The sequence below is a fragment of the Anarrhichthys ocellatus genome, unplaced genomic scaffold, assembly GCF_004355925.1.
Source record: "Anarrhichthys ocellatus isolate YVR2014 unplaced genomic scaffold, GSC_Weel_1.0 scaffold57, whole genome shotgun sequence".
Taxonomy (NCBI): domain Eukaryota; kingdom Metazoa; phylum Chordata; class Actinopteri; order Perciformes; family Anarhichadidae; genus Anarrhichthys; species Anarrhichthys ocellatus.
The window spans coordinates 764840-789392 of NW_022280087.1; the positions used below are offsets into that span (position 1 = coordinate 764840).

Sequence of the window (24553 nt, forward strand, 5' to 3'; positions counted from 1 at the left end):
CTCTCTCTCTCTCTCTCTCTCTCTCTCTCTCTCTCTCTCTCTCTCTGTGTACGTGGTGTGCTGGGCAGATCCAGCTGGCAATGTGGCAACCGAGCTAGCCATGCATAACTGGCATCATGTGGGCCTGAACGGATGGGAGATGTGGGTGGGATGTGTATGTGTGTGTGTGTGGAGGTTATGGAGGCTGCTATACACATTTCACTCTAATCAGTAAAACACAGCAACAGCAACATCTCTTAGAGATCAGTTTACTCCTGAGAGCTCAGAATACACGTGTGTGTATGTGTGTAGATGTGTTTTCTTTCTCCCTTATGCAACCCCACATTTCTCCCTCCGTTACGTCGTGGCCCCCGGTGGAAGCCGAAGGAGGAATCGTGACGCGGGGCGGCTGCTTGACAGCAACAGAAAAAGCCAGACAGCGCTGCGCTTTCATCTCGCATTTAACAGAAACAAGAGAGGAGCTGTTAGCGGCTCTCAGCAGGAGAAATTAGCGGGGCGTGCTGGGTCCGTGTACACAGAGTGCAGGGGTATTAACCGTTGCATTATTGAGAGCCGGGGCCTTCCACGCCTGACAGTTTAGATCTGACGCCGGGAGCTGGATTCTACCGCCACAGTCTGCAGCAAGTGGATTACTCCTGATGGGCTTTTCTTCAGGAGAAAAACAGATGTAAGCTCAACAAACGTGGGATCACTCTGATGTAATGACGTGGTGTGGTTTTGGTTTTACTGAAGGACTGAAGGTGAGGCCATTTTTGTGTGATACAATAAAACAAAGTTGTAATCTTCTACAGTCACAAACTTCTCTCAAATTCTGGGTATAGCGCGGTTCAGCTGCACACCGGGCCGTGATTATGTGGGTTTCGACTACCACCTCCCAACAGAAGATAACTGAATTGATATTGTCGGCAAGCTGCTCGGTAGAAAGGTCAGTTGGGGGCAAACCCATAATGGTCTACTTCAGTATTTCCCAAACTGTGGGGCGCGCCCCTCTAGTGGGGCGCAGTGGTATTACAGGTGGGGTGCAGGGGGAAATGCAGAATTTTTTAATTGGGAACTTCATATATTACAAAAGTACAAAGTACACAGATATAAAACTAAGTCATTAATAAATACATGGCGAAATGCCTGTACTTTCCTGTAAATGTTTACGTTACGCCGTTAACAGGTTACGATTGCACGACGGCCAAGATCCTTGGCGACTCACATGTGTAGCTTAGTGTGCAAAATGAAGAGACATTATGGAGATGACGTCAGACTCTACCCGGAGGCTGAGGTTTACAGCTCGAACACTGAGTGAGTTCTGGCTCGGTGTGGAGAGGGAGCATCCACTCATGGGACAGAGGGCTGTGGGCATTCTGCTTCCCTTCGCCACATCCTACCTCTGTGAGGTCGCCTCTCTCAAAACTAAATACAGATCTAAGCTCAACATTGAGCATGAAGTGAGAGTGGCCGTATCAAGTCTGCAACCAAAAAGATTTGTAGTGGAAAGCAGCTCATTGCAGCCACTAATACTGATACAATGTGATGGCTCACATATCTGCACTCATTTTGTTTTGTTTTGCACAGGTTGTACTTTATTGTTATTATCTTGAAAAGCTATTCAGTGCAAAACAGGTTAATTGCAGCCACAATAAGCTATTTTTGGCCAAATATTAGTTGTTTTTTGCACAGATAGAACTTTTGTTCTATTGTTCTAACAAAGTAATTGCACATTGTATTTGTTTTTTCCTGATGGGGCAATCTGCTTTACTTGAAAGTGATTGCAATTTTCTTTATTCTATTATTTGAAAAAGCACAGATGGAGGAGTCATAAATTGTTGTTATTTCAATAAACAATTGAAATATTTCAATTCAAACTCAAAAACAAGCATCGACATATGCATAAGACATTTCATACAATCTTGGCAAAAAACTAAATTAAACTCAACAATCTGTCTGCCAGTTCAGTTGCAGCGACGACGTACTCAACAGTGTCTGTGCTGGGAGTTCTGTTAGCGGTTAGCTATTAGCCGAATACCCGTCCAAAACAAGTGTCTGGGGGTCAGCGATGCACTCAGCTGTCTCTACATTAGTGGCCCCTACCCGCCGAGGGCCGGTTAAGAGTAATGATTGAGGAGTCAGCAGACGGTCAATGGCAGTACAGTATAAAAGAGGCAATAAAAGGTGTATTGAGAAAGTGTGAGTCACTCCAATCACGAGAGGTCCTTGAGCACGCAGCCATGACTGGCCACCCACAACATTATGCTGCCGTCTGCTGCAGCCCAATAAAAGATTAGATACAGATATAGAGGTGCACACACACACACACACACACACACATACACACACACTATCGCACGATTCCCCTGGCGGATATTAATCAAATGAACGGTAAAAATGTGCAGCAAATTCTCAATAAAGTAAATGAATAAATACTATATGAAAAGGAGTAGAACGAAGTATATAATGAATGGAATGTTTATCATATGAACGCTTAAATGATCAGATAAATAATAATATATACACCTATGTCATATTTCTGAATGTCTTGCTGTGTTTAGCTCTAAGTGCTATCTCAGCACTGAGAGCTTTCCATCGTTGAACCACTGGATTGTGAATCAGCTGTAGGAAATGCAATGCACCAAGGTTCATTAAGGTGAGTGGGGCCTTGTGAGTGGGTGACTTAAGACAAATAAAAAAGGTCCACACGACAAATATAACAGTTTCAGTGCTGTTATGTAATGCCGAAACGTAATGCCGCCTACTCCATATATAAGCCACGTGTTGTTATATTTAAAATTCATCTGGTAACATTATGTTACCAGATGAATTTTAAATATAACAACACGTGGCTTATATATGGAGTAGGCGGCATTACGTTTCGTAGGTCAAGGTACAGTAAGTCTATAAAATCTTTCAAGCCACAAGCACAAAAAGGTATAGTTGGGTCAGCAATCCGGTTGCTAGAGTATAGTTTAGGAGCTCATTTGCTGAATTCACTTGGTGTCTTCCATATCATGCAAACATTCAACAGAATGAGTCTTTCAGACATTTACACCATCAGGTTTAGTCAGGAGGACTATTCTTTTACATGCTTAGGCCTGTAGTTTATTCCTCATACATCCTGTCACTCATCATTTTCGTGTCATTGTTCGGGGCTGTCGTTCGTGATATCAACTCTTCTTAACTGTTCTATCCAACAGCACAGCGACACACCTCTATTGTTAGCCTATCACCTTGCTGCTATTTCTTATTGTATCTCTGCCTCTAGTACGTTCATGATTCATCTTACACCTGCCCCTACACCCCCCCCCCCCCAGGTTTTTATCAGCCCTCCTCAGCCTCCCAGTCTCAGTGGAATCATCAGCCACCACCACCACCACCACCACCAGGGTCTGGACTGGATTCATCTTGCTGCTGCTCAGAGCGGACGGCCATCGATTTCAAATCTCCCCGTAGAGTCTAAGCACCAAAGACTTTCTGTCAACTTTTATTATCACACATCATCCGTTATAATAAACAATTACCCTTCTCTTCAATCACTTGTCTCTCCTAATTAAAATGATGTAGTTGTTTTTGGTATTCACTCGCCATCAAAATTGTTGGCACTATTCCTGGTCGACTGCCTTCAGACTTGGGCTAATGCAAGAAGAGACAAAGATGCCTGAACTGATTGCCCGATTCATTTTGATTATAGGACATGATTCTATGAAGTACATTTACGATGCTAGTAGGTATTAACATGATCTTCACAGGACCAATGTGGCCATTAAACACTTTATAGAACTCTCTAGTGTCGTGGCTAAGTTTTCTTTTAAACAAAATATGTATGTTTATTTTCACATGGACAGACACATAGGCATGGTCAATTCACTGTGTAAATCCTAGCATAGGATTTACACTAGCGATTTAACCCCAGCGTTCATAGTCTAAAGGCCTTCACACACCGGGGGCGTGACCTATAAACGACACAAAAATGCAAAATACTCGCCTGCAAATACCAGCAGCGATGTGTTGCAACACTTTTTCAGTAAAAGGTTCGAATAGTTTTTCATTCAGGCAGAGGACCAACTACCATACTACTGACTCAGCGTCTGGCAGTCTGTCTTAGGTATATTGTTGGATATTTTGTTGAGTTTCCTTCAGGGGAAATACTCTGAGTGGGCTTTTATTGTGAAAGGTAAAGGAGTGGATCTGGTGTGCGCTGCCTTTGTCAAGGTCAAAAGGAGTTATAACATTTCCCATCTTGGTTAAGACTACAGAACCTCAGTGTTGTTGTACACTATAGTGCAAGTTTTGAACGTGTCTGCTCCGCACAATGTGATTGGTTGATTCTTGTATTTGCGGTGCGAAAGCTCAGACAAATCAACCTTGTTCTGGATAAAAATTGGGTCTTTTTTTGCAGCGCAATATTCTCGTTCTGTGTGAAAGTACTCATGACAAAAACAGTTTGAAACAATATATTGACGTGCAAAAAAAAGGCCTTAAGGTTGCAGCATTTGTTTCTAGAAGGCTTAAATATCAGACTCTATGGTCAGCTAGTCAAACTCAAAAGTCCCATTTTCCATTGTCCACCAGTTCATCTTCACACAAAGTGGGGATTTCTTAGAATAACATACATGCGGACGCCGCAGTGTAAAAACACAGGCCTCACAATAGCCAAAGTCGCTCTAGTGAGTCAAGCTGGGTCAAAGTGTCCTTGAGCAATGCACAAATCCCCTATGTGCCCGTGGGGAGTCGCTTCGGCTGAGCGTGTCGGCCAGAACGCTGAAACAAAAACGGTACGGAAAAGCTACCGTGTTTTGATTGTTCACTCAGCGAAAGCCCACAAACTCAAGCAAACGGTGGAACACCAAAGACACGTTTAACACAGAGGAGGATGGATCACAACGGATCTCAGGTACTTGGAAGCATAAAACATGTGCGGGCCCTCAAAGTGCTCAAAGCGTGTGTGTGTGTGTGTGTGTGTTTTGTGAGTAACGTGTGGAGACTTTAACATGTGAAGCATTTTCCTCGTGTTAAGCTTACGTACCTTCCCTGATACTCTGAGTCAGTCACACTGCTGCGCTTCCAGCGAGAACAGTAGCGGCTTAGCCACTTGTGAACCTCCCACACATCCCTCCCAACACACTGCCCGACTACAAAGCATCTTTGTTCCTCGGAGGAGACAATTCAAATCTCCGGCTCCGATTTCCCACGGATTTTCTAAATGTAGCTCTCCCTCCGACGCTGGTGAAAGAGTTGGAAGGTGTTGTGTTGTAACCTCAGCATGGTGATTACTCCAAGTAATTCATCCAAACAATAAAAAAAAAAAAAGAGTTGAAGGAAGGAAAGCGTTTTGACCAGTCAAGCAGGCAGTGTGGAGTGTGGTAACACACACACACATGCACACACACACACACACACACACACACACACACACACACACACACACATACATACATACATACATACACACAGCGATGAAAAAATAAAAAAGACACTGTTAACAGGCTTGGAGGCCTGCCTGCTGATGTGCAGTGAGGCATTTCAGCATGTTCGTGGGTTTTTGTGTGTGTGTGTGTGTGTCGGGTCAATATGTGAAAGCGTCAGAGGGCACGGGGGAAAAGTGAAAACCAGACTGCAACAGCAGCCGAATCAGAGGACTACAAACGTCAAAAGTCAAGACCCAGCAGATAGAAGGAGAGTGCATGCACGACCCGAATGGCATACTCGTACCACAGCAGAAGGGTGAAAGAGGAGAGAAAACTGAAAAGAGATTCGGAGCTGTTAGTTGTTATGCCAAAAAAAAGAAAGAAAAATAGTGAATGCAAAGAAAGGGAAACAAGGAAAAAGAGAAGGAAAAGCAAACCTGTGCAAACTGGCTCACACCAACTTCAAGCCCCTCGGGAGAATTTTAGAAACCCCTCCAAACAATCCCGAAACCGTCGCCTCCACCGCAGGGCCAGAACGCCGCGGCGAGGGCCTACTCTCGCACTCATGAGCCTACATTCATGTTTTTTTATTTTATTTACGTCCAGCCGAGCTTCGGTTTCTCGGTGGCCGCATAGATCCCCGATTTCAAGAGAGTGCTTTTTTCGATCTGATGTCAGAAAGATATTTTCGAGTTGGCCCTTGTCCTGCGATTTGGCCCTGCTGTGGGAGGAAAAAAGGGTCAATCGAAAAGCCTCTGCCGACTGCTGCTTTGCTGAAAGGCCGGCAGGCGAGGAGGAGGAAGAGGCGTAAAAAGAACTTGAAGATTGAGAGAAAGAACCAGCGTCCCTGCAGCTCCCAGATCAGCCCTGATCCCAGCATGAGTACAGCATGTGTGTGTGTGTGTGCATGTGTGTGTGAAAGAGAGATCTATGTTTCTGTGCAGGCATGTGTGCAAGTGTATCTGCATTTCTGAGGAGCGGTGTGCACCTGTGTGTATGGGCACATTCGAGTGTGTGTGTGTGCAGGAGATAATGTGTGGAGTAGCATTAGCCAACTCGTGTGATTCTCAGTGTGTGTGTGTGGCGACTGAGGCGAAGTGGATAGCAGGGCCGTCCTTCAATCAGAGGATCGGTGGTTCGATCCCTTGCTCCACTAGTCTCATGTTGATGTGTCCTTGAGCAAGACACTTAACCCCAAAATTGCTCCTGTAGCTGTGCCTACGGTGTAGAATTGTAAGTCGCTTTGGATAAAAGCGTCTGCTAAATGACTGTAATGTAATGCAATGTGTGTGTGTGGTCAGGCAGTGGTCGCATGCTGTTTGAGTGGATTTTCTCATTGTGTTTGATAGGATGTTGTGTGCATCTTCATCATGTTTTGTGCATCTGTGAAACGTCCAACGGGTATGTGTGTGTGTGTGTGTGTGTGTGTGTGTGAGAGCTCGCCATCCGACGGGACTCACCGATGACGATGGTGGTGATCTGGTGCCGGCTGGCGCCGTGCTTGTTCTTGACCTCGCAGATGAAAGTGGTGTTGACGGCGTCGTCCACCTTCCTCACCGTTAACTTGTTGCCGCTCACCTCCACCGTGTCCGGCAGAGCGCCAGACGCACTGGAGGGGGAGGGAGCAGGAGGGTAGAGGAAGGAAGGAAGGAAGGAAGGAAGAAAAAGAGGAGGATGGAAGGAGTAAAGGGAAAGTGAGGTGGGTAAGATGGAGGGAGAGGAAGAAGAGGACAGGAGAAATGTGGGGTAACGGCAGAAAAGAGAAAAAACAGTACAGAGGGAGGGGGAAAAACAGAGAGCGTATGTTTTAAGATATTGGATGAAATAAGATGAAGCAGAAGAAAACAAAAAGACAGGGGGAGAGGAAAAGAAGAGAAAGATGGGAAAAATTTGAGATGAAAAACAAGAGTGATATTCAAAGACAGCATTCATGTGAGCCAAATCACAGACATGTGAACAGCCGTTCTGTCTCCCTGCTCGATCAAAAAAAACAAAAAAAACACGCACAAAGCAAAGCATGCCATCTGTCCATCACGATGAGATGTTGAGAGCGTTTGTGTTTATCACAAAACGACTGAGAAAATGATCATTAAAGAGGAGCTGTGGTCGTGCAAGCTTCTGTCGGGATTATAGCAACATTTAGGAACTCCACAGCTCTCTCTCCGAGGGAGGTGGAGGGAGATTTAAACGTGGACAAATAAAAGATTCTTACGCGGTCCAGGTGACGGTGGTGGGTGCCGGGTTGCCGTTGGCCATGCAGAGCAGCACGGCGTCTGACCGGCCAACGTACCAGTTGTTGTCGTAGCCCTCTATGGACACAGAGGGGGGGTCTGAAAGAGAGAGAGGGATGGGGGATGTTATTTCGATTTCCTGTTAATGACAGTAACAGTCACAACACAAGTGTCCGGCGTCAGTGTCTTCTGTTCTTACTGTTATTTTAACTTGCATTCATCTTGTTTTTCAATTACAACAGTTCGTCAAAGTTGATTGTGTGAAAAAAAAGCCTCCTCTCCTCATCTCAGTCAATATGTGTTGTGTGTGGACCGTGGGCTAAAAACAGGGACGGGCAGGCTTTCGTCTAGATTCTGGCTCGCAGAGATCATAAGACTTTCTTGAGCTTAGCGTCATGGATAATATTTGTTCATGGTGTTCAAGGCTGAATCCTGTTATTCTGTAGGGAGAATCGCCAGAGCGAGGTCTGTGGAGAAGCGGGGCCAAACACACAGAAGTCTTTAAAATGAGGGAAGAACAATTGATTTTATGTTTAAATATGTAGCGTTAGATCCTGGCATCATCTCAAAACGTAAGACCTTTCATAATTATCTCCATCAGCCTGTGGGGAGATCATGCTTTTGGTTGTGCGTGTGTGTGTGTGCATGCGTGTATGTATCTGTCTGTCTGTCCAAGGCTAATCTCGCATACTACATTTTTTGTGGTCATTTATGACTGGACACTCAAGGACTTCTCGTGGTTGTGGGGATTCACATTTAAAAAACAAATGTTATTGCCGTCATTATCTGCTGACTACTCACTCCTCTTAACTGGCCGGTGGGGGCAACGACGTCTTAAGTAGAAAAAGCATCTGCAGATTAATTCCATACCAGATATGTTATAATTCGTCATGAGGCTCGACATGAGATGAAGAAATCAAGAATTCACGTTTTTGATATCTTCACACGACATCTAGTTAAAAACAAAAACAATCAGAAAGCTTTAGAGATCAGCGGGGCTGTAAGGCCGAGGTAGAGGATTGAGAGTAAACATGATTACTGTCTTCATGCAACTCTTATTGTTATATTAATCTGTGTCAAAATGTTGCATAGGTGTGTGTAAGCTACGCTGAATCCTGAGTAAACTAGAAGTTGAGTTACGGCCCAAAAATGATTTAGTGATTTGAAAAAAGAAAATTGTGACCACCCAGAATCTAATCAGTTCATCTTTGAGTCGAGGTGGATGTTTGTGCCAAATTTGAAGACATTCACTTCTCTGAAGGCAGACCTGGGCATTGTACAGCCCGCGGGCCATAACCGGCCCGTTGGCTGTCGCGGGACGTCAATGGGAAATTATGAATAAAACGTAAATAATTGTACAACATGCAGCTGCATTGCTTTTATTTTGAAGGCGACTGCTGCTGTTTTTTATCTCAATTTACATACCTTAGTATGTTCGTGGATGCACACTGCAATCCCAATAATGGCAGTGTCGGCAGCCGGAATCGGGCCCGTGTATTTGGCCCGATTCTGTCGCGTAATTCATCCAGAGTCCCAGCCCGGACTCGGCCCGACGTGTTTCTTCAGGCATGCCGAGCTTACGCCGGAGCTGGGCCCTCATGTGGCCCCTTGGGAAAAATAATTGCCGACCCCTGACTGGCGGTCCTGAGATATCGTGTTCACGAGAATTAGATGGACGTTTGTGTGGACGGAAGGACAACCCGAGAACGCCGGCGTGGAGACATTATAGCCCACCTAGCTGAAAGAGCTTTTCTCCCCCGAAAAATCACAGCACTCTTATAGCGAAAGGAAGTGAAAATCAGTTAGCGTCACTCTCACAAGAGTCTTATTTTACAGTGAAGGCAAAACCAAAGCTATGTGTGTCGGAAGTTAAAACAGGCAGAACAGAAAACGCTTAGCTCTCTTTTCCCTTCGCAGAGAGAGAGAGACTGACAAAGAGAGACGGAGACAGGAGTGTGAGGAGAGGACGGTCTGTGGGAGGCTAAGTGTGCGGTGTCATAAGTGTGTGTGTGTGTGTGTGTGTGTGTGTGTGTGAGTGTGTTTCCCTCATAGAGAGCGTTGACCTATACAAGCTGATCTGAGTTACACAGGGGACAGGAGACACGATCCCTCACGCCATCACTAAACTAACACATACACCGCGAGGAGTGTGTGTGCACGCTCCGGTGCTTCTATCTTTGTGGGGACCAATGTTCAGAGTGGGGACACTTTTGCCCGGCGGTCACCTCGATTCTTAAAACCAGCCGGTTTTAAGGGTTAAAGAGTTAGGTTAACGTTAGGTGTAGAGAATAATACTGCGTGTCTCGAAAAGGGCGTACAGTAAGTACAAATACAGCCCACATACAGACAGCTTGATAAGTGTGATCCCTCAGCCTTATGTATGGTGTATACATCATTTTTATTCGCCCACGCTTGCAAATACAGCACAAACATAGATGCTAAATCTGATCACATACACACAGAGATGCACAGTATGTGTTTGTATGTAACTTTGAAGCCATTAAAGAGAATTTGACAGCTTGATGTGCGGGCTTAACCCCATGTACGAATGTGCGTGCAGCCGAGGGTCTTCTGCTCATCTAGAGGAGTTTCTAATATGTATTTCATGTTATTTCCCGCCGCAACTTGACAGGCAGTTTGATTATGTGTGTGTTTGTGTGTCATCTAAAAAATGCAGATTATAAGAAGAGGCTGAACAAAGACAATTTTTGCGGTAAACGGCAGCGAGGTCACACAATTGAGACACTGCCGCCAGCATCCCTAAATCTCTGTAAAGCTACGCTGCACCTGTCTAATATCTTGATCCCATTAAAATTAATGGATTAGATGAAAGCATTGTGTGTGTGTGTGTGTGTGTGTTAACATGTGCCTTGATTTTCAATACGCCCGAAAGTAAAAAGGTGAGAAGTGCCAACATAACATGCAACTTCCTTTTTTTAAAGAGCTGTTTCTTAAAGTTGGTGCGTAGGCGTAGGATTGGGTGTTAACAGAGGCATCTGTTTTCGTCTGCCATCACACCGAGCGTAATCACAGCATTCTGTCACAGTCTGCTTCAAAATGAACAACTAAGGAGAAACACAAACACCTTGAAGGATGCTGCAGTTAATGCGGTGCACACCACCCTGTTGTTGTGCAGCTAATCACACTGAGAAGGAAAGGTGGATGGATTGCCATACTGGTAGGCTGACTAACGCATGCATGCCATTTAATTTACTACAATTGTATCAGTTGATGGATTGGCTAACTAAGGTCATGTGGTTGTAAAACAAAGGTTTAGAACAACTTTAGCAAAAGCACAGTTGTTTTTAGGGGAGGGATTAAAGGGTAACTTTGGTATTTTTCAACCTGGACCCTATTTTCCAATGTTTTTGTGTCTAATTGACTAATAGGGACAACAATTTCTGAAGTTGGTTCAGTATTCAGTCAAATGCCTGCAAAGCAATCCTATCAGGGCTAGCTGGCACCACCATTTATTTGCACTAAAAGTTTGTTTTTGCCATGACAGGCTCTGATTGTTATTATAATTGTCTGACATTATGGTGAGAGTCACTTAAGAAGAAGTCAATTTGTTAAATCTCGCGAGGTGACAAGTGCCGGAAGACAGGTGGAAAATGAAAAGTGCCAACCGGGTAGTTCGTTTTGTTTGAGAACTGAAAGATGTTCAATGTCATGACTGAATATTTAGATGATTTTGACAATGTGGATGAGGTCTTTGAACAACCTGAGCCTGTCAGTGGCAACATAACGTTACATTGACGCTGCTTACTTGCCCTCGTAGCTCGTTTGGCAGCTAGCTGGCTGCAGCGTTTGCCCTCAATACTGGACCACTTTCAAAATGTTATTAACCATTAGTCTCCTAGACACAAAAACATGGGGGAATAGGGTCCAGGTTGAAACATACTGAAGTTATCCTTTAAGCTCTAGTTCTAGATCTAGTAGAAAGTGCAGCCGATTGCATTATGGCCTGCCCCTATAATAAATCAGTGCAGTGTACTTTACATGCAAAGATTCCCGGGAGACAGCGGCTCAGATTTTTAAAAAAGTAGTGCTATGACGTTGGATGTTACTCTACCTGTGATAAATGCAAATGCATTTCCCACTGTACATTCCATGCATATGATGGTGTGTTCTTGATACTATGGGACTTTCAATCTATTGTTACTTAAGGCCCACTTCTGACCCACCTTCCCAAACATCAGATATTTTATTTCCTCCCCACACGCTTTGGATATTTCACTGGCCCAGGTTTTCTCCCACATCACTTTTTAGTTTCAAAAAGCGATCATTGGCTGACTGTATCAAGGGAACATCAGCTAGCTAACATTGGCAAAACACGCTCGTCTCTACCTGAAGATGTGTCGTGATTGGCATGGTGATATTCAAACAGAACTGGTCATTAAAATAATGAATTGTTTGAATTGCTATTCTTTCTTATTTATGTCAATTCTTCAGAACGTTTTGCTTTAGAAACAATAAACTTTTTAAATTGCCCAAGTTTTTGTATTTTATACTTAATCTAAAAAAAACTCGAAACAATCTCCGAAAATTAGATTGAAAATAAATAAATAATATATTGCAATATATTGAATGGCTGTATCACAATACGTATTGTATCTCAGGACTCTTGCCTCTGCCCTATTGAAGACGGTCAAGTACTTGTACATGGGCCGTTACACAGCCATGCATTAGAGAAAGAATGACTTTTACAACAAATGAACAAATTTGTATTCCTGTGTTACACCCAGTGTTTAAACTATGCAAAACAGAAAATGTGTTCTCAGATTTTACAGCAAATAGACCAGATGTTTTTTTGTTATTTAGATGATTAGAGAAGTGATTTGGAAGTGTTTCAGAAGAGGAGGAGGATGTGTGTGTGTGTGTCTGTGTGTTTTATGCTTGCAGGTGCCTCCCAAAGTACAGGCCTAAAGACTCTGGCGAGGCACTGATCTGTGTCTGAAGTTGTTAACAGTTGGCTCTTTTGGATCCAGCTAAGTTATTTGGATCCTCGATTGGACCCGTGACACATAGTAACAAAAAAGTATCCCTTAAAGTCAGGCATCATTTGTTTTTTATGTCCAAGTGGACATTATTATGTGAACATAAATGTCCTTACATTCCACCGAGAGCTTGACAGGGTAAACCCACGGCTGCTCCTGTGTCCTCTGGTTGACCATGCAGGTCACCTCCCCGCCGTTATCCGCCGGCGTGGGGACCAGCCGGTACTCGCTGCGTACCGTCACCGTGCCGTCCGGCCCGTTCGTGGTGCTGGTCGAGTGGTTGCCTCCGACCAATGCCAGCCACTTGATGGTGGCCGCCGGTTTGCCGTCCACCGCCTCACACTGGGCCACCACCACCGACTTGGAGCCGGCCTGGACGGTCACAACGTTGGCGGAGTTCTTAGGCTTGGCTAGGGGCAGAGGACGGGGGAGGCGGGAAAGGGGGAGGCGGGAAAGGGGGAGAAAGGGTTAGCAGAGGAGGGAGTTCAATCAGTTTTGTTGTGTCAGCCAGTGTGCTCTTAAAATATTCCAAAACAAAGCCCATTGAATGGTAAGAATAACAGCCTTTTGTCTTCGGCCCAATTCGTATGCATGTTTTGACATTAACCAACAGGTTTCCAGTGAGCTTCATCCTCCTAGATTTCTTTGCAGGTGGTCACCCCAATTTAAGAGACAGATCAAACATACCAACAGTTACAGTGAGAGGCTTTCACATTACAGCAGTGATTTGAAAAACATTGCTGTTCCTTCTACCATCACATGAGCTTCGTTAAATCGAACTGGACTCGTCCTACAAAGGGGCAATGTCCATTAAAATTGAAAAGAAAAAAACTACTTCCAACACACTATCAATCAATCCGTAAATGTCAGTGAATTCCATTATTTCGTGATGTCAAGTGTTTCAATTTACTGTTTTTTCCTGCTGGATGAGATTTAGTAGATTTCCCCCATTAATGCCTTTCAATCTGTTTTATGTGGCTGTGTGTTTACAGAGATTTGATGGACATAGTGAAAATTGAAAGACTTAACTCTTCAGGAAAAGTCAGGCAATTACTTTTACTGTTGGTGGAGAAATTGGTCTTTCTGTGTTCTTTGTTGAAAGAAGTCATCACTATCCAAAGTTTATATTTCCATTCATTTTGAAAATGGTTGGACGTTTTCTGCTACTGCTGGGCTGCAAATATCTCAACAAAGTGTCTCTAACCGATTTCTGTGAGGGAGGAAGATTCAATTTCCCCAAACTGATCACTAGGGACCTACGTATCCGCCTGAATCTTACTTCATTTTAAGTAAACACCTAAGCTTAGCCAAGCCAACATACTACTTGTGTTGGGGTTTAAGGTCAAGAGGAGTTAAGTAAAAATGAACTGTCTGGGGAAATCGAGAAGACGTGCTGTCTCAAAAATGTCTTGACGTGTCAGCGCTTGGCAACGATGGCGTTTGTCCCCCCCCGTGGCGCTGATTGGCAAATTGTTAGTCGCTCATTGGATCAATTGTTTTTCATCCAAGAAACCGTCTATTCGTGTCAAAGATGTGGAGCCAGGCATATTTCTCACATCAGTCGATGCATTGTCCGCACAGAGTAATTATAAAGCTATGCTAATGCAGCTGAATGAAAACTGCCCCCCCCAGCCCTTTGGTATTATCAATAGGCTGAATGCCAGAGACTGACAGGGAGACATACATTGTTTCCAAACACAGTTCGCTGTATGAGGTGTGTTTGGTTTATGAAACCAAGCACTTAGAAAGCTTAAAAGGTGAACACATTTCTGGAGAAATCATATTCACCACATACTTTCAATTCAATTATTCAATTTGCATTTTGCTGAGTGTTTTTTTATAACAAAAGATTTGCATTTATAAACTTTTCTACACTCCCCCTTACATTTGCTGGCCTTCCTTCAGCGAGACATTTGCTCTGAAACACTGTCTCAGGGATGCTGAGGACCCTTTGGCGAGGCAGATGCCTGCTCTAACTTGAATTCAACACTTTTCTAAGACTTTTCTTTTCGCCTTGGCAAGCAGCTACAGATCAAGGCCCGTGACTGGAAGATTGCCAGTTTGAATCATAAACAAGTCGGGCATATCTGCCAAGCGTGAAGATTTGTAACCGAGTGTGAAGCCGGCTGTTGTTGAATTAAGGTGGCATTCACATGGGACAGCTGACATCTGTCATAGTCACAGAGTTTGTGTTGGAACCATCCAGACGCCCAGGAAGCTAATTAGTGAAGCCCAGTACTGACCACATTATTACTTACATTTGGCCCACATACTGCCCGGCAATATCAGTGATGAAGCCATTGCAATCTGGCTGCAGGGACACCAACTTAATCTTGGTGGTGTGCAGAACTGGGCCAGACCCCAGCCGCACTGTAGCCTTTTGAAGACCCGGCTTCTAAAACCGGATTACAAGTGGTTTGTTGCACTTGGCCAAGTATGCAAATGCTGCACATGTGGCTCAGAGACAAGCTATTTTTGGATCCCCTTACCATGCCATAGTAGACCCATTTACTTCCTTAACTCAACCAATCTTGACCCAGAATCGTGTCCTATATGGGTTGTGCTAAAAGTTTAAAAACATTTGAAGCAATCTGTACAGTCTGTATCTGTTCAGAGGCTGATGAAGTCCATTTGAACTTCACATTTTAGCAGCCTGGCAAAATGGAAACAAAAATCCTCCAGGTTACTTGCATCAACTACAACATGCAACCAGTGATCAACTAGGTATGAAGCAGAATCATCGAACAATATCTGGTAACACTGAGACTGAGCCTGCAGAGCAGACGTATGTGGATTCAACAGCCCTGGCTGAGTGTTTCCTCCTTCTCTCCCTCCCTAAACATGGATTTATTTACTGCTGTATCCTGATGAAGGCAGCCAAGCGAAGTATTTTTTTTGTGTATTTTCTACTTTGCTGCATACATTAGCCAAAAATCAATAAAGGCTTCTGGATCTTGTTAAATTTTTGAAATTCATGTCTAACCCGCTGCCCAGGTTTGTAAACATCTCTCAGCTTGACACGCTGCTGCTGAATATTTCCAGACATTGTTTGAAAAAACCCCCATCTGTTTGGCTCTCTATGTCTCCTCAATTGTTAACATTACATGAATATTCAAGTAACGCAGGGATAGTTTATAATGCAATTATTCTGCTGCGTGCGTTGTTGTGACAACTCATTATTGGCTGCTAGAAATGTTGACTAAATGCATTCATTTAAGCTTTAGGGTAATTCAGCCGATTTAAGCTTGAGGGCGTTAGCTAAGTGCCTAAAATGTAAGAAGGAGAAAAAAAAAAGAAATCATCATTTACAATGTCACTTTTGTTATGCAAAAACGAAAAGCTGAAAGCACATCATTTTGACTTCTAAACCCAGCTCAGAGTCGCCTCTGAAGGCAGATACAAAAAGCACCTCGAGGCCTCGTGTTTCAAGCCCCTTTGTGCTGCTGCATTTAACTGCATTTCGATTGATTCGGTGCTCCTACTTGAGGGCAAACATAAACTCAAAGCCTTTTTCTTCACCTTCCTCTGTCTGTTATCAACAACTCAACAACACAAAGAATGGCGGAAGCTGTTCCAATTCAACCAAGGTTGTTACGCAGCGATGTAGCAACATCTGTTATTGTGCTCTGCTGACTGACACACTCCTCAGTGAAGGGCTCTGCGCTTGTTTGGTTTGGTTTGGTTTATCTCTTCTAACTCTTGAGGGTCCGGGGAGTCAATACATTTCTATTCAATTAAGATATGGTTTTCGTAAAAGCACCAATAAATAAACTGAACAAATACCGGCTGCGGTTTGTCACCAGGACTCTGGACCAGTCCTGTAATTATTCTTTAACCGTTGTTCATCCACGGAAGGTTTGCTTTTTCGGAGCAAGACCCAGTTTCTCACACTTACAAATATTTTCACCTGGGAGCTGACCTGGAGGCTAAAAACCACATTCTTACTGCTGTTTGCAGCCGAATGGCGCTATTAGGGTCATAAGACTTGAGTAAGGAACGCCTGGAAAGCAGATGTTGAGAAGGAGGAGGGCATCTATTTCTATCAGCAGCTGGATTCAGACTGAGGTTTAAAGTCATACTACTACTTCCACATACATTAATATCTTGGCATGACTGATGCTGAAATACTAAGCTTTGCTGACAAGCTTACCTAGACAGCTAAAGCTTTCACCAAATTTTCCACATGGAAGCTGCGATTTGCAGCAGGAGATAATTTCCTCTCGCATTCTTTTTGACACTATTCATGAATCAAAGCAAAGGCCATTCTAACGATCAATGCATGCGCATGCAAGAGCCCCACAGGAGTGTATCTACAAGATGAAAGCCACAATCAGTTGCTGAACATGACATCGCTACCACTGGTGATCTAAGTGTAAGAAGTGTTTCAAAATGCTTTTGTGCAACAGACTCCCGAGTAACTTGCAGCATTATGGAATACACACTAGCATCTCTGCTCACTCCTCGCTTTTTAAGACTGCGGTAACGTGAGCCTCCTCGTGCAAAACATTGGTGCTAACGCTGCTGGCCTAGCTCTGATGCCATACACACCACAATATACATTCAGACATCGGCTGGGGGTACCGCGGCTTATGTTACCCCAGTTTCACAAGTTTCACTACGGAGGCTTTAGGTAATGTAGAAACGTTAAAGGCTCTCTCTGGAGCCAATGTTTAGTTTGTCCCTTCTGGCCTACCGTAGAAACATGGAGTTGCAACATGGTGGACTTGCCTCCTATGTAGATGTGAAGGACTCATTCCAAGCTAACGAAAACACAACGGTTCTGTTTCAGGTGATTATACGCTAGTGAAAACATAGTTATGAAAATATATTCCATTTCTGCTAATAGATCGCCAAAAAGGCTTCACACTGGCCCTTTAATGTAAACAAGGTGCCAATGAACCTCGAATGATATTAAATATGTTCTTGCGTACTTCACGCTGAAAGAGTTTGAATATGCTATTTATTCTGTCCCTGGTAGGTGCAGTTTATGTTTATGAATAGTTTCAACATTCGAATGATTGCATGAATGAAGAGGATCCAGTTATGTTTAATGTTGTCTAAACTCACTTTTTTAAATGTGACCAAAGCATTTACAACTAAAATGCAGTTGTAGCTATTAAATGCAGTAATATATCTGATAGGTAAGTAAGTAAGTACATTTGACAATAAAGAATTTTAAAGCAAGCCTTTGAATGTTTATTCATTTTATCTGATCAATTTTATGAATGTTCGTTTATCAACTGTGTGTTTATTTATGTGCAAAAAAAATTACAGCATTTTTTCCAGGGACTGTACTGTAATACTGTACTACAAATATATAAATATTGCAAAACTTTCATTAGTGGACCATGAGCTCAATCGCCTTTGTGTTACCACCTTTGGAGATAGATTGTGACATCACAAAGATTTATTTAAATGAAAATTCGGAAGACACTTTAACAAATGAAACAACATTGTCATTGTTCTAGAATGAGCATGACACACACACTTGAAGAAAAGGACATGGCTTGTGGCTAAACTTTCAATCTTGTGTCTTTTTCATTGGATTCAGTGCTTGTGCCAGAAAAGTGGCTCCACCCATTAGGGATCGACTCCGTTGATCAGTGGAGTGCAGTCCAGTCCTCGTACCTCTGGACTCTCACTGCGCCCCCTTCAAACAAAAAACTGTGAGGAGGATTTAAAAAGAAAAATGGTATACTGTATTGTATTTCTGTCCAGCTGGCTGCACTATATCCAATAAGATGCAATATAATTGGCTTCCATCCATTTTGCCTGGTCCCCATCCAGGACGATATTATATCACTCACTGCCAAGTGAGTGATTCTTTATTCACACCCCAATCAGAGGTAATAAGATTGGCTGGCGGTGGCGCTGCATCCAATAAGTTATAATACGATTGGCTGTCAGTATTATGTATTCACACTTAAATAAGTTGTGATATGACCGGGGGTGCTGGTGCTTCCATATCCAATAAAATGTAATATGATTGGCTGCCAGCGGTTGTGGATTCGATAAGGATCTAATGTGATTGGCTCATATGGATTCCACATCCAATAAGGTAAAATGTGACTGTCTTCCAGTGACTTTGAGACACTTAGTTCGACGCGTGCATTTACGTGGACCAGAATCTTTCCCAGAGAGCTTGGCACGGCTGGAACTGCGGACAAAAGGAGAGTCGGTGAGCTCTCCAGCAGGTATTTCCCACTCTACCTCTGCATTGTGCCAGCAGCAGCAGTTTAGGAGGCTTAGCCCACGTCCATCTGCGAGCCCGCCAGAATATCGCGCCACGCTCTCGCTTTACAAGACGGCCAAGTTCTGCATCTCCTGCGTGCTCTGTTCTCTTTTATTGTTTTGTGAAGTTTAAAAAAAAAAAAAAACTACTGTGGGGCAGCTGGGAGGGCACATAAAAGGATTTGTGAAACATTCCTTTCCATGAACCATACTGGCTGCAATTACTGGGATACTGTAATTAATATATTGTAATTATGGCCTATTGTGTCTCCACAGTGACTCTTTGTGAACTGTTTCCGTGTGGCGGATAAGGAATCCCCTGACCCACATTTGAGGCGGCAACAAATTAACATAGCTTTCAGAAATCCATCTTTCTTTTAATTCTTCCTTTGATTGTACAGCAGTCACTGAATAAATAAATTGTTATGAGATTGCACCCAATTTGTGCACGAAAAATAGAAAAAAAGGCCTCAAACATTTCACCCTGACAAAAAAAGGAAAAAGCACCATGAAACTGCACGGAATATGAGGTCATGAAAATGCACCATTTCAGTTCAGAGTGCAACATATTGGATCCTCCCGTCAGCGTGCTACTATAATAGGAGCTCTGAGTGTACACGCTCTTTGTCGTACAACCACTGTCGCTACGGGTCATATACTGTAAGCACAGCACTCCTATATAACAATGCAGGGAACTGTCGTTATTCACATTCAAGCATGAAGTCTCCCCAGCGCTGTAAACTGCGAGAGAGAGTGAGAGAGACACCAGATATCAGGCCTTTGTAAGCGGCGTGCAAATGGGAGGACATGTGGGTGGATGAATAACACCAGCTGTCTCCAATTAGAAACAGGATGTGTCCCACGCTAACAGCAACTAAATACTCAGTTGTTGTTGTTTTAAATCACGACCCTGAGTTTTTGAGATTTCAAATTTCTGAGCTTATTTGCTAAATGTTTGCAGCAGTTTAGCCTGTTAATAAGTGGGACAGAAAAGAAAAGTTAACAGGTGTTAGTAGTGGTAGTGTTTACCTAGTGCTAGTTACATCATTTACTACTATTATTTAATTAGAGCAGGAGTTGTCAAAGTCTGACACTGTCTGAAATGGACCATAATTTACTAAATGAACATCATGCTGTATTGAAGAAGACTTGAAACTAGAGATTGAGACCATAAACTCATGTTTACAATGTTTACTGAGGTAATAAATCAAGAGAGAAGTAGTCATTTTCTCATAGACACTAGAGAGAATGCAAGTTTTAGGTAATTCCACATTGGCTTCACTTTTCAGAACCGGAGGTTGCCACCTAATGTCCACGGGTTTTCAACATGGCAAATATGTGTAAATTATGCTACATGTGTTGTGTTGCCTATATTGGCATGTGTTTTCTTGTTTTGCAGTGCGTTGAGCTCTCAGGGCCACCGTAGTTTATGAATGGACAGGGAGGAATGCCAGTGATCCCGGAATATAACAAGCATGTTGATTGGCATTTCTGAAACTTACAAATTTTACATAATGCTATGAATGGATTTTGAGCTCTCCTAGTAATATTCTTTGTCTTACTTGGGGCATGATTATGATAATCAATCATAATCATAATTTGGTGGCTTTAGGAAATGTAATGGAGTCAGTGACTTACATGTTGTGGTTATGTGTTTTGCATTTGGGCAAATTGGAACTATTAGCTACTTCCTTTCTGCAGTGTACTCATGTATGTACAGAAAACTATCACTGGGTTACTATGATACTCTCAGGCAAGATCTGGAGTTGTACTCCAGAACTATATAAGTAGCTTCTGTCGATGATTTCTAAACTGGATGTAAGAATATGTATAACATATCTGTACATCCAGATTTGACTGCATAATAATTCGGAGAAGGAATGCCATTTTGGGATAAGGGCTTCAAAGTACCTTAAAGGTGCAATGTGTTATACTTGGCCACATGATTTAAAGAAACAGGGGTCAGAATTTTACCTCAACTACAGGGTCCATACAATCTACATTTACAGTCAGCCGTTTTAAAACTACTAACTAACAGCAGGACAAGATTAAACAGAACTCAACAAAACTACGTCTGTCTATAGTTCACGTTTGCCATTTGTGTTTTTAGTGTGACACTCACCAGGGCTGTACAGTCTGTGTACTTATTGATAGTTTAATTATTGGATCAAATCCAAAAGTGGCATCAACGAGAAAATGACGTCTCCTCTTCCTGGATATAGATCTTCAATTAGCGGAGCTGTAGCAATATGAAATGAAAGCATCTGTCCACATGTCTCTGCCTCCCGTCCTCCTGGTGAGATTATGTTAATAGTTTTCATCTGATTATCACAATTAGGGTCCTCGAGGTAATTAATTCAGACATTTGGCCAAAACAGATCAAACTCTAATTAAACCGAAAGGTCTAAGTGTTCAAATATGTCAAGAAGGTCACATCAGATGTTGACCCTGGTGCTGCACTTGTGTACAAAATGTGACAACGCAATGGCAAGTTATTGCAGCAAAGGCCATCATCTATTCAGCTACTTTCATTAAAAAAACTTTCACTATGATAACACGACGTACAATGCAACGTTGTGTAAGCAAGTCAACAAAAGCAACAAGGAGACAGTGAGATTACAGCAAAAGGGATACTCGCTTGTTACATTTGGATCTCACTGTGCCAAATCACTCTTTCATCAGACTGACATAGATATCAAATAAATACAACATTACCTCCAGTTATTGTTTGAAGAAGAATGAATGCTAACCATAAACGTGAGCTTAATCGGCTTTTAGCATATACACATCCGCTATCTAAATGTGACTCAACATGGAGCTCACTGTCATGCTTTAAGGTCCAAGTGAAACGGAAGTTAGAGCGTCTCTAGCTTCAGTAGTGTGAGTGTTCTCGAATGAAACAGAATATTAGGGGCGGTGTAGAGTTACGAGAGCTATCTGATCCTGCGCATTTGATTGGACCTCTAAAAAGTGGATGGGCTTGAAATGTAGTGTAATACTGGGCTAAAGAGTGCTGTGACTTCACACCAGGTGGCAACCTCCGGTTCTGCCGAGTGGAGCCAATGCGGAGGTGTCTTAAAACTTGCATTCTCTGGAAAATAAGACAGATTGCACAGAAGTCTATGAGAAAATGACTCTACTTCTCTCTTGATTTATTACCTCAGTAAACATTGTAAACATGAGTTTATGGTCTCAATCTCTAGTTTCAAGTCTTCTTCAATACAGCATGATGTTCATTTAGTACATTATGGTCCATTTAGAGTCAAATAGACCATAAAGCAGAGTATGCTTTAGGGCGGGCTTACTATGATTGACAGGTCGCCCTAAACGGCGTCTCTACATCGCTCCTCTGCATTCTAAACATGGTAACTTCTGTCCATTGATTGCGAAAAAAAACACATGGCGACGGTCGTAGTCCAAGATGGCGACGGCAAATTCAGCGGACTCGAGGCTTCAAACCGTCAGTCCAAAACCCAATGCATGACGTCACGATGACTACGTCCACTTCTTATATACAGTCTATGCTCCACACACACCTCGCTTGTCACTAAAAGCTGCAGACTGATGGATGGATGTCATGACATTAGTGGTTGAAATGGGTCGGTGGTAGCTTATAAAAGCACACGTCGCATTTTGTTTTACAGGAAGACAAGATGATTGGATGGTGATATAGATATACAAAGAATTTGATTTTTTTTGTCAATTTTTTTGCAAGTAGTAGTGTAACTTCCCCTCCCCAGGTCTAAGCCTATAGTCCCGCCACGGCATAACTTTGAAGAAAGCTAAAAAAAAGTGTGCAAGGGGCTGAGAGATGAAACCACGGCCACTTTCGAATGACAAAAGCCTTGGCGCAGTGTCGACAAATATGACACCTCCAGTAGTTTGGTAAATAGTAATACGGCATGTGGCACTACATTTGACCTACGGTTTATTAGACCACAAATGAGACAATAATTACCCCTCTTGTCCCCTCCGCCTCAATTCCTGCCGCTGGAAGACTACATTGCCGGGAGGAGAGCCTCAAATCTAGCTAGCGCAAACCCTAGCGCCTCCGGAGCGGCCGTCTGCTCTCCTGTGGTCTCCTAGCGGTCAGCAGCCTGCTGTCCCCCTGATTGTCTGGAACCAGTGTTGCGCAAACATGGTGGAATTAGCAAGCGTTAGAATTAGACGGCGTTTTGAACTATTTTCAACCATGAGATGCCATTTTCTTAAATAAATTTGGTAAGAAATGTCCACACCAACACCAGCATTGATGTATTTCATCACAGTACAGTCATGTCATTTAGTTCACAGCTTAAAAAACAAACTCTTTAAGTGTTACTTTAAATCGAAATATGTGCACAATATGATCTAAAAGGGTTCACAAAGCCTTTTTCATTGAATCTTGACTTTCAAAGATTAACCTGGGTTTAGGCATTTCCTTCAATGTAATTATAGTAATCAAATGAATTTACTAAAACAAAGTCCACCAATATGTAGAGTAAAACAAACTCAACAACCTGTTAACTCAACCTGATCACACATACTTTACATCTAGTGCCATGTCTGAATCTCAATCTTTGTAACCAAGCTTCTTTGTTTTTCATTCGGCATGTAACCAGGACGCACCCTGAGAATACTCGTCAAATGCTTTAAATTGCCTCTTTTAAGGGTTTGGGTCCGATGGGAGCTCTTTTGTAGGAAGCAGTGATAAGCAGATGGCTGGGGAGGAGTTTGTCAAGGCCCATGTAGCAGAACGGCTTTTGAGTGCCTGTTTGGAACATGGCCCTCTTTAAGGTCCTTGTTAGATAAAAACAGCATTATCTGAAATATACAGCAGCTTGTTGTTTCTGTAGGAGTAACAAGGTTTATGGAGTGTTTCGTGGACGTGCAACCCCTCTACTCACCGAGCATGACGAGGCTGGTCGTCCCCTGTTCGTTTCCAGAAGGGTAGGTGGCATACTCGCAGGTGTACCGGCCGGCGTCGGACATTTTCAGCTGAGAGATTCTAATGGACGGGTTCTCCAGATTGTTGTGGAGGAAGATAACTCGTTCCTTGAAGGACAAGTTGGGAAAACTCTGTCCGTAGATAGGGTGGTACACAGCAATGTTGTCCCTTTGACCATCAATGGGTTCCCATATCCAAGACACCTGGTAAGAACAAAGATTGTAAAAAAACAGAGGTTATTGTTTGCACTATGGGGTTTTCTAAAGTGCAATTTCTCTATCAAAGATTCAGGTGTGCAAATTTCAATTTAAAGCCAGACTAAGAAGATTAATGAACACCAAGGAGCTCCTTATTTTAGCCTCTATTTGTTTTCATTTTGGCCAACTGACACCTTTGAAAGTCTGCCAAATTAACTACCAGTGGTTCTTGTTTGCAGCGTACCTATGCATGTACAGACAACTACCACTGGATTACTTTCATACTGAAGAAAACAAAGTTCTGCAGTGTCTGTTTTTCCTATGATTTCTAAGCAGATGTATATATGTTTATTTGCAATGCAGGTCCGAGATGATGATATCCTCGGAAGGTGGAGTGGAGTCTCACTAAATCTAAAAATGTGTATCATGACTGTGTTCAGATATGAACATGATAAGGATCATTTGTGCAAGTTGCAGCAATTGAGCGCTATGAATTTTAAAGTACAATAATTACTTCCATGAGCTCTGTCATATATATATATATATATATATATATATATATATATATATATATATA

The 24553-nt window shown here is 42.8% G+C and overlaps 1 protein-coding gene across 1 annotated transcript in view; it reads right to left on the reverse strand.

The window, feature by feature from the left end:
- The window catches only part of pvrl2l (PVR cell adhesion molecule related 2 like), a 72336-nt gene that overhangs the window by 24435 nt on the left and 23348 nt on the right, over positions 1-24553 (reverse strand). Inside the window, exons 4-7 of the mRNA XM_031871232.1 lie at positions 23739-23982; positions 12738-13031; positions 7606-7723; positions 6854-7002 (exon numbers count right to left, since the gene is read on the reverse strand). Coding sequence (XP_031727092.1) covers positions 6854-7002; positions 7606-7723; positions 12738-13031; positions 23739-23982 — 805 coding nt within the window. The remainder of the gene's footprint in view (positions 1-6853; positions 7003-7605; positions 7724-12737; positions 13032-23738; positions 23983-24553) is intronic.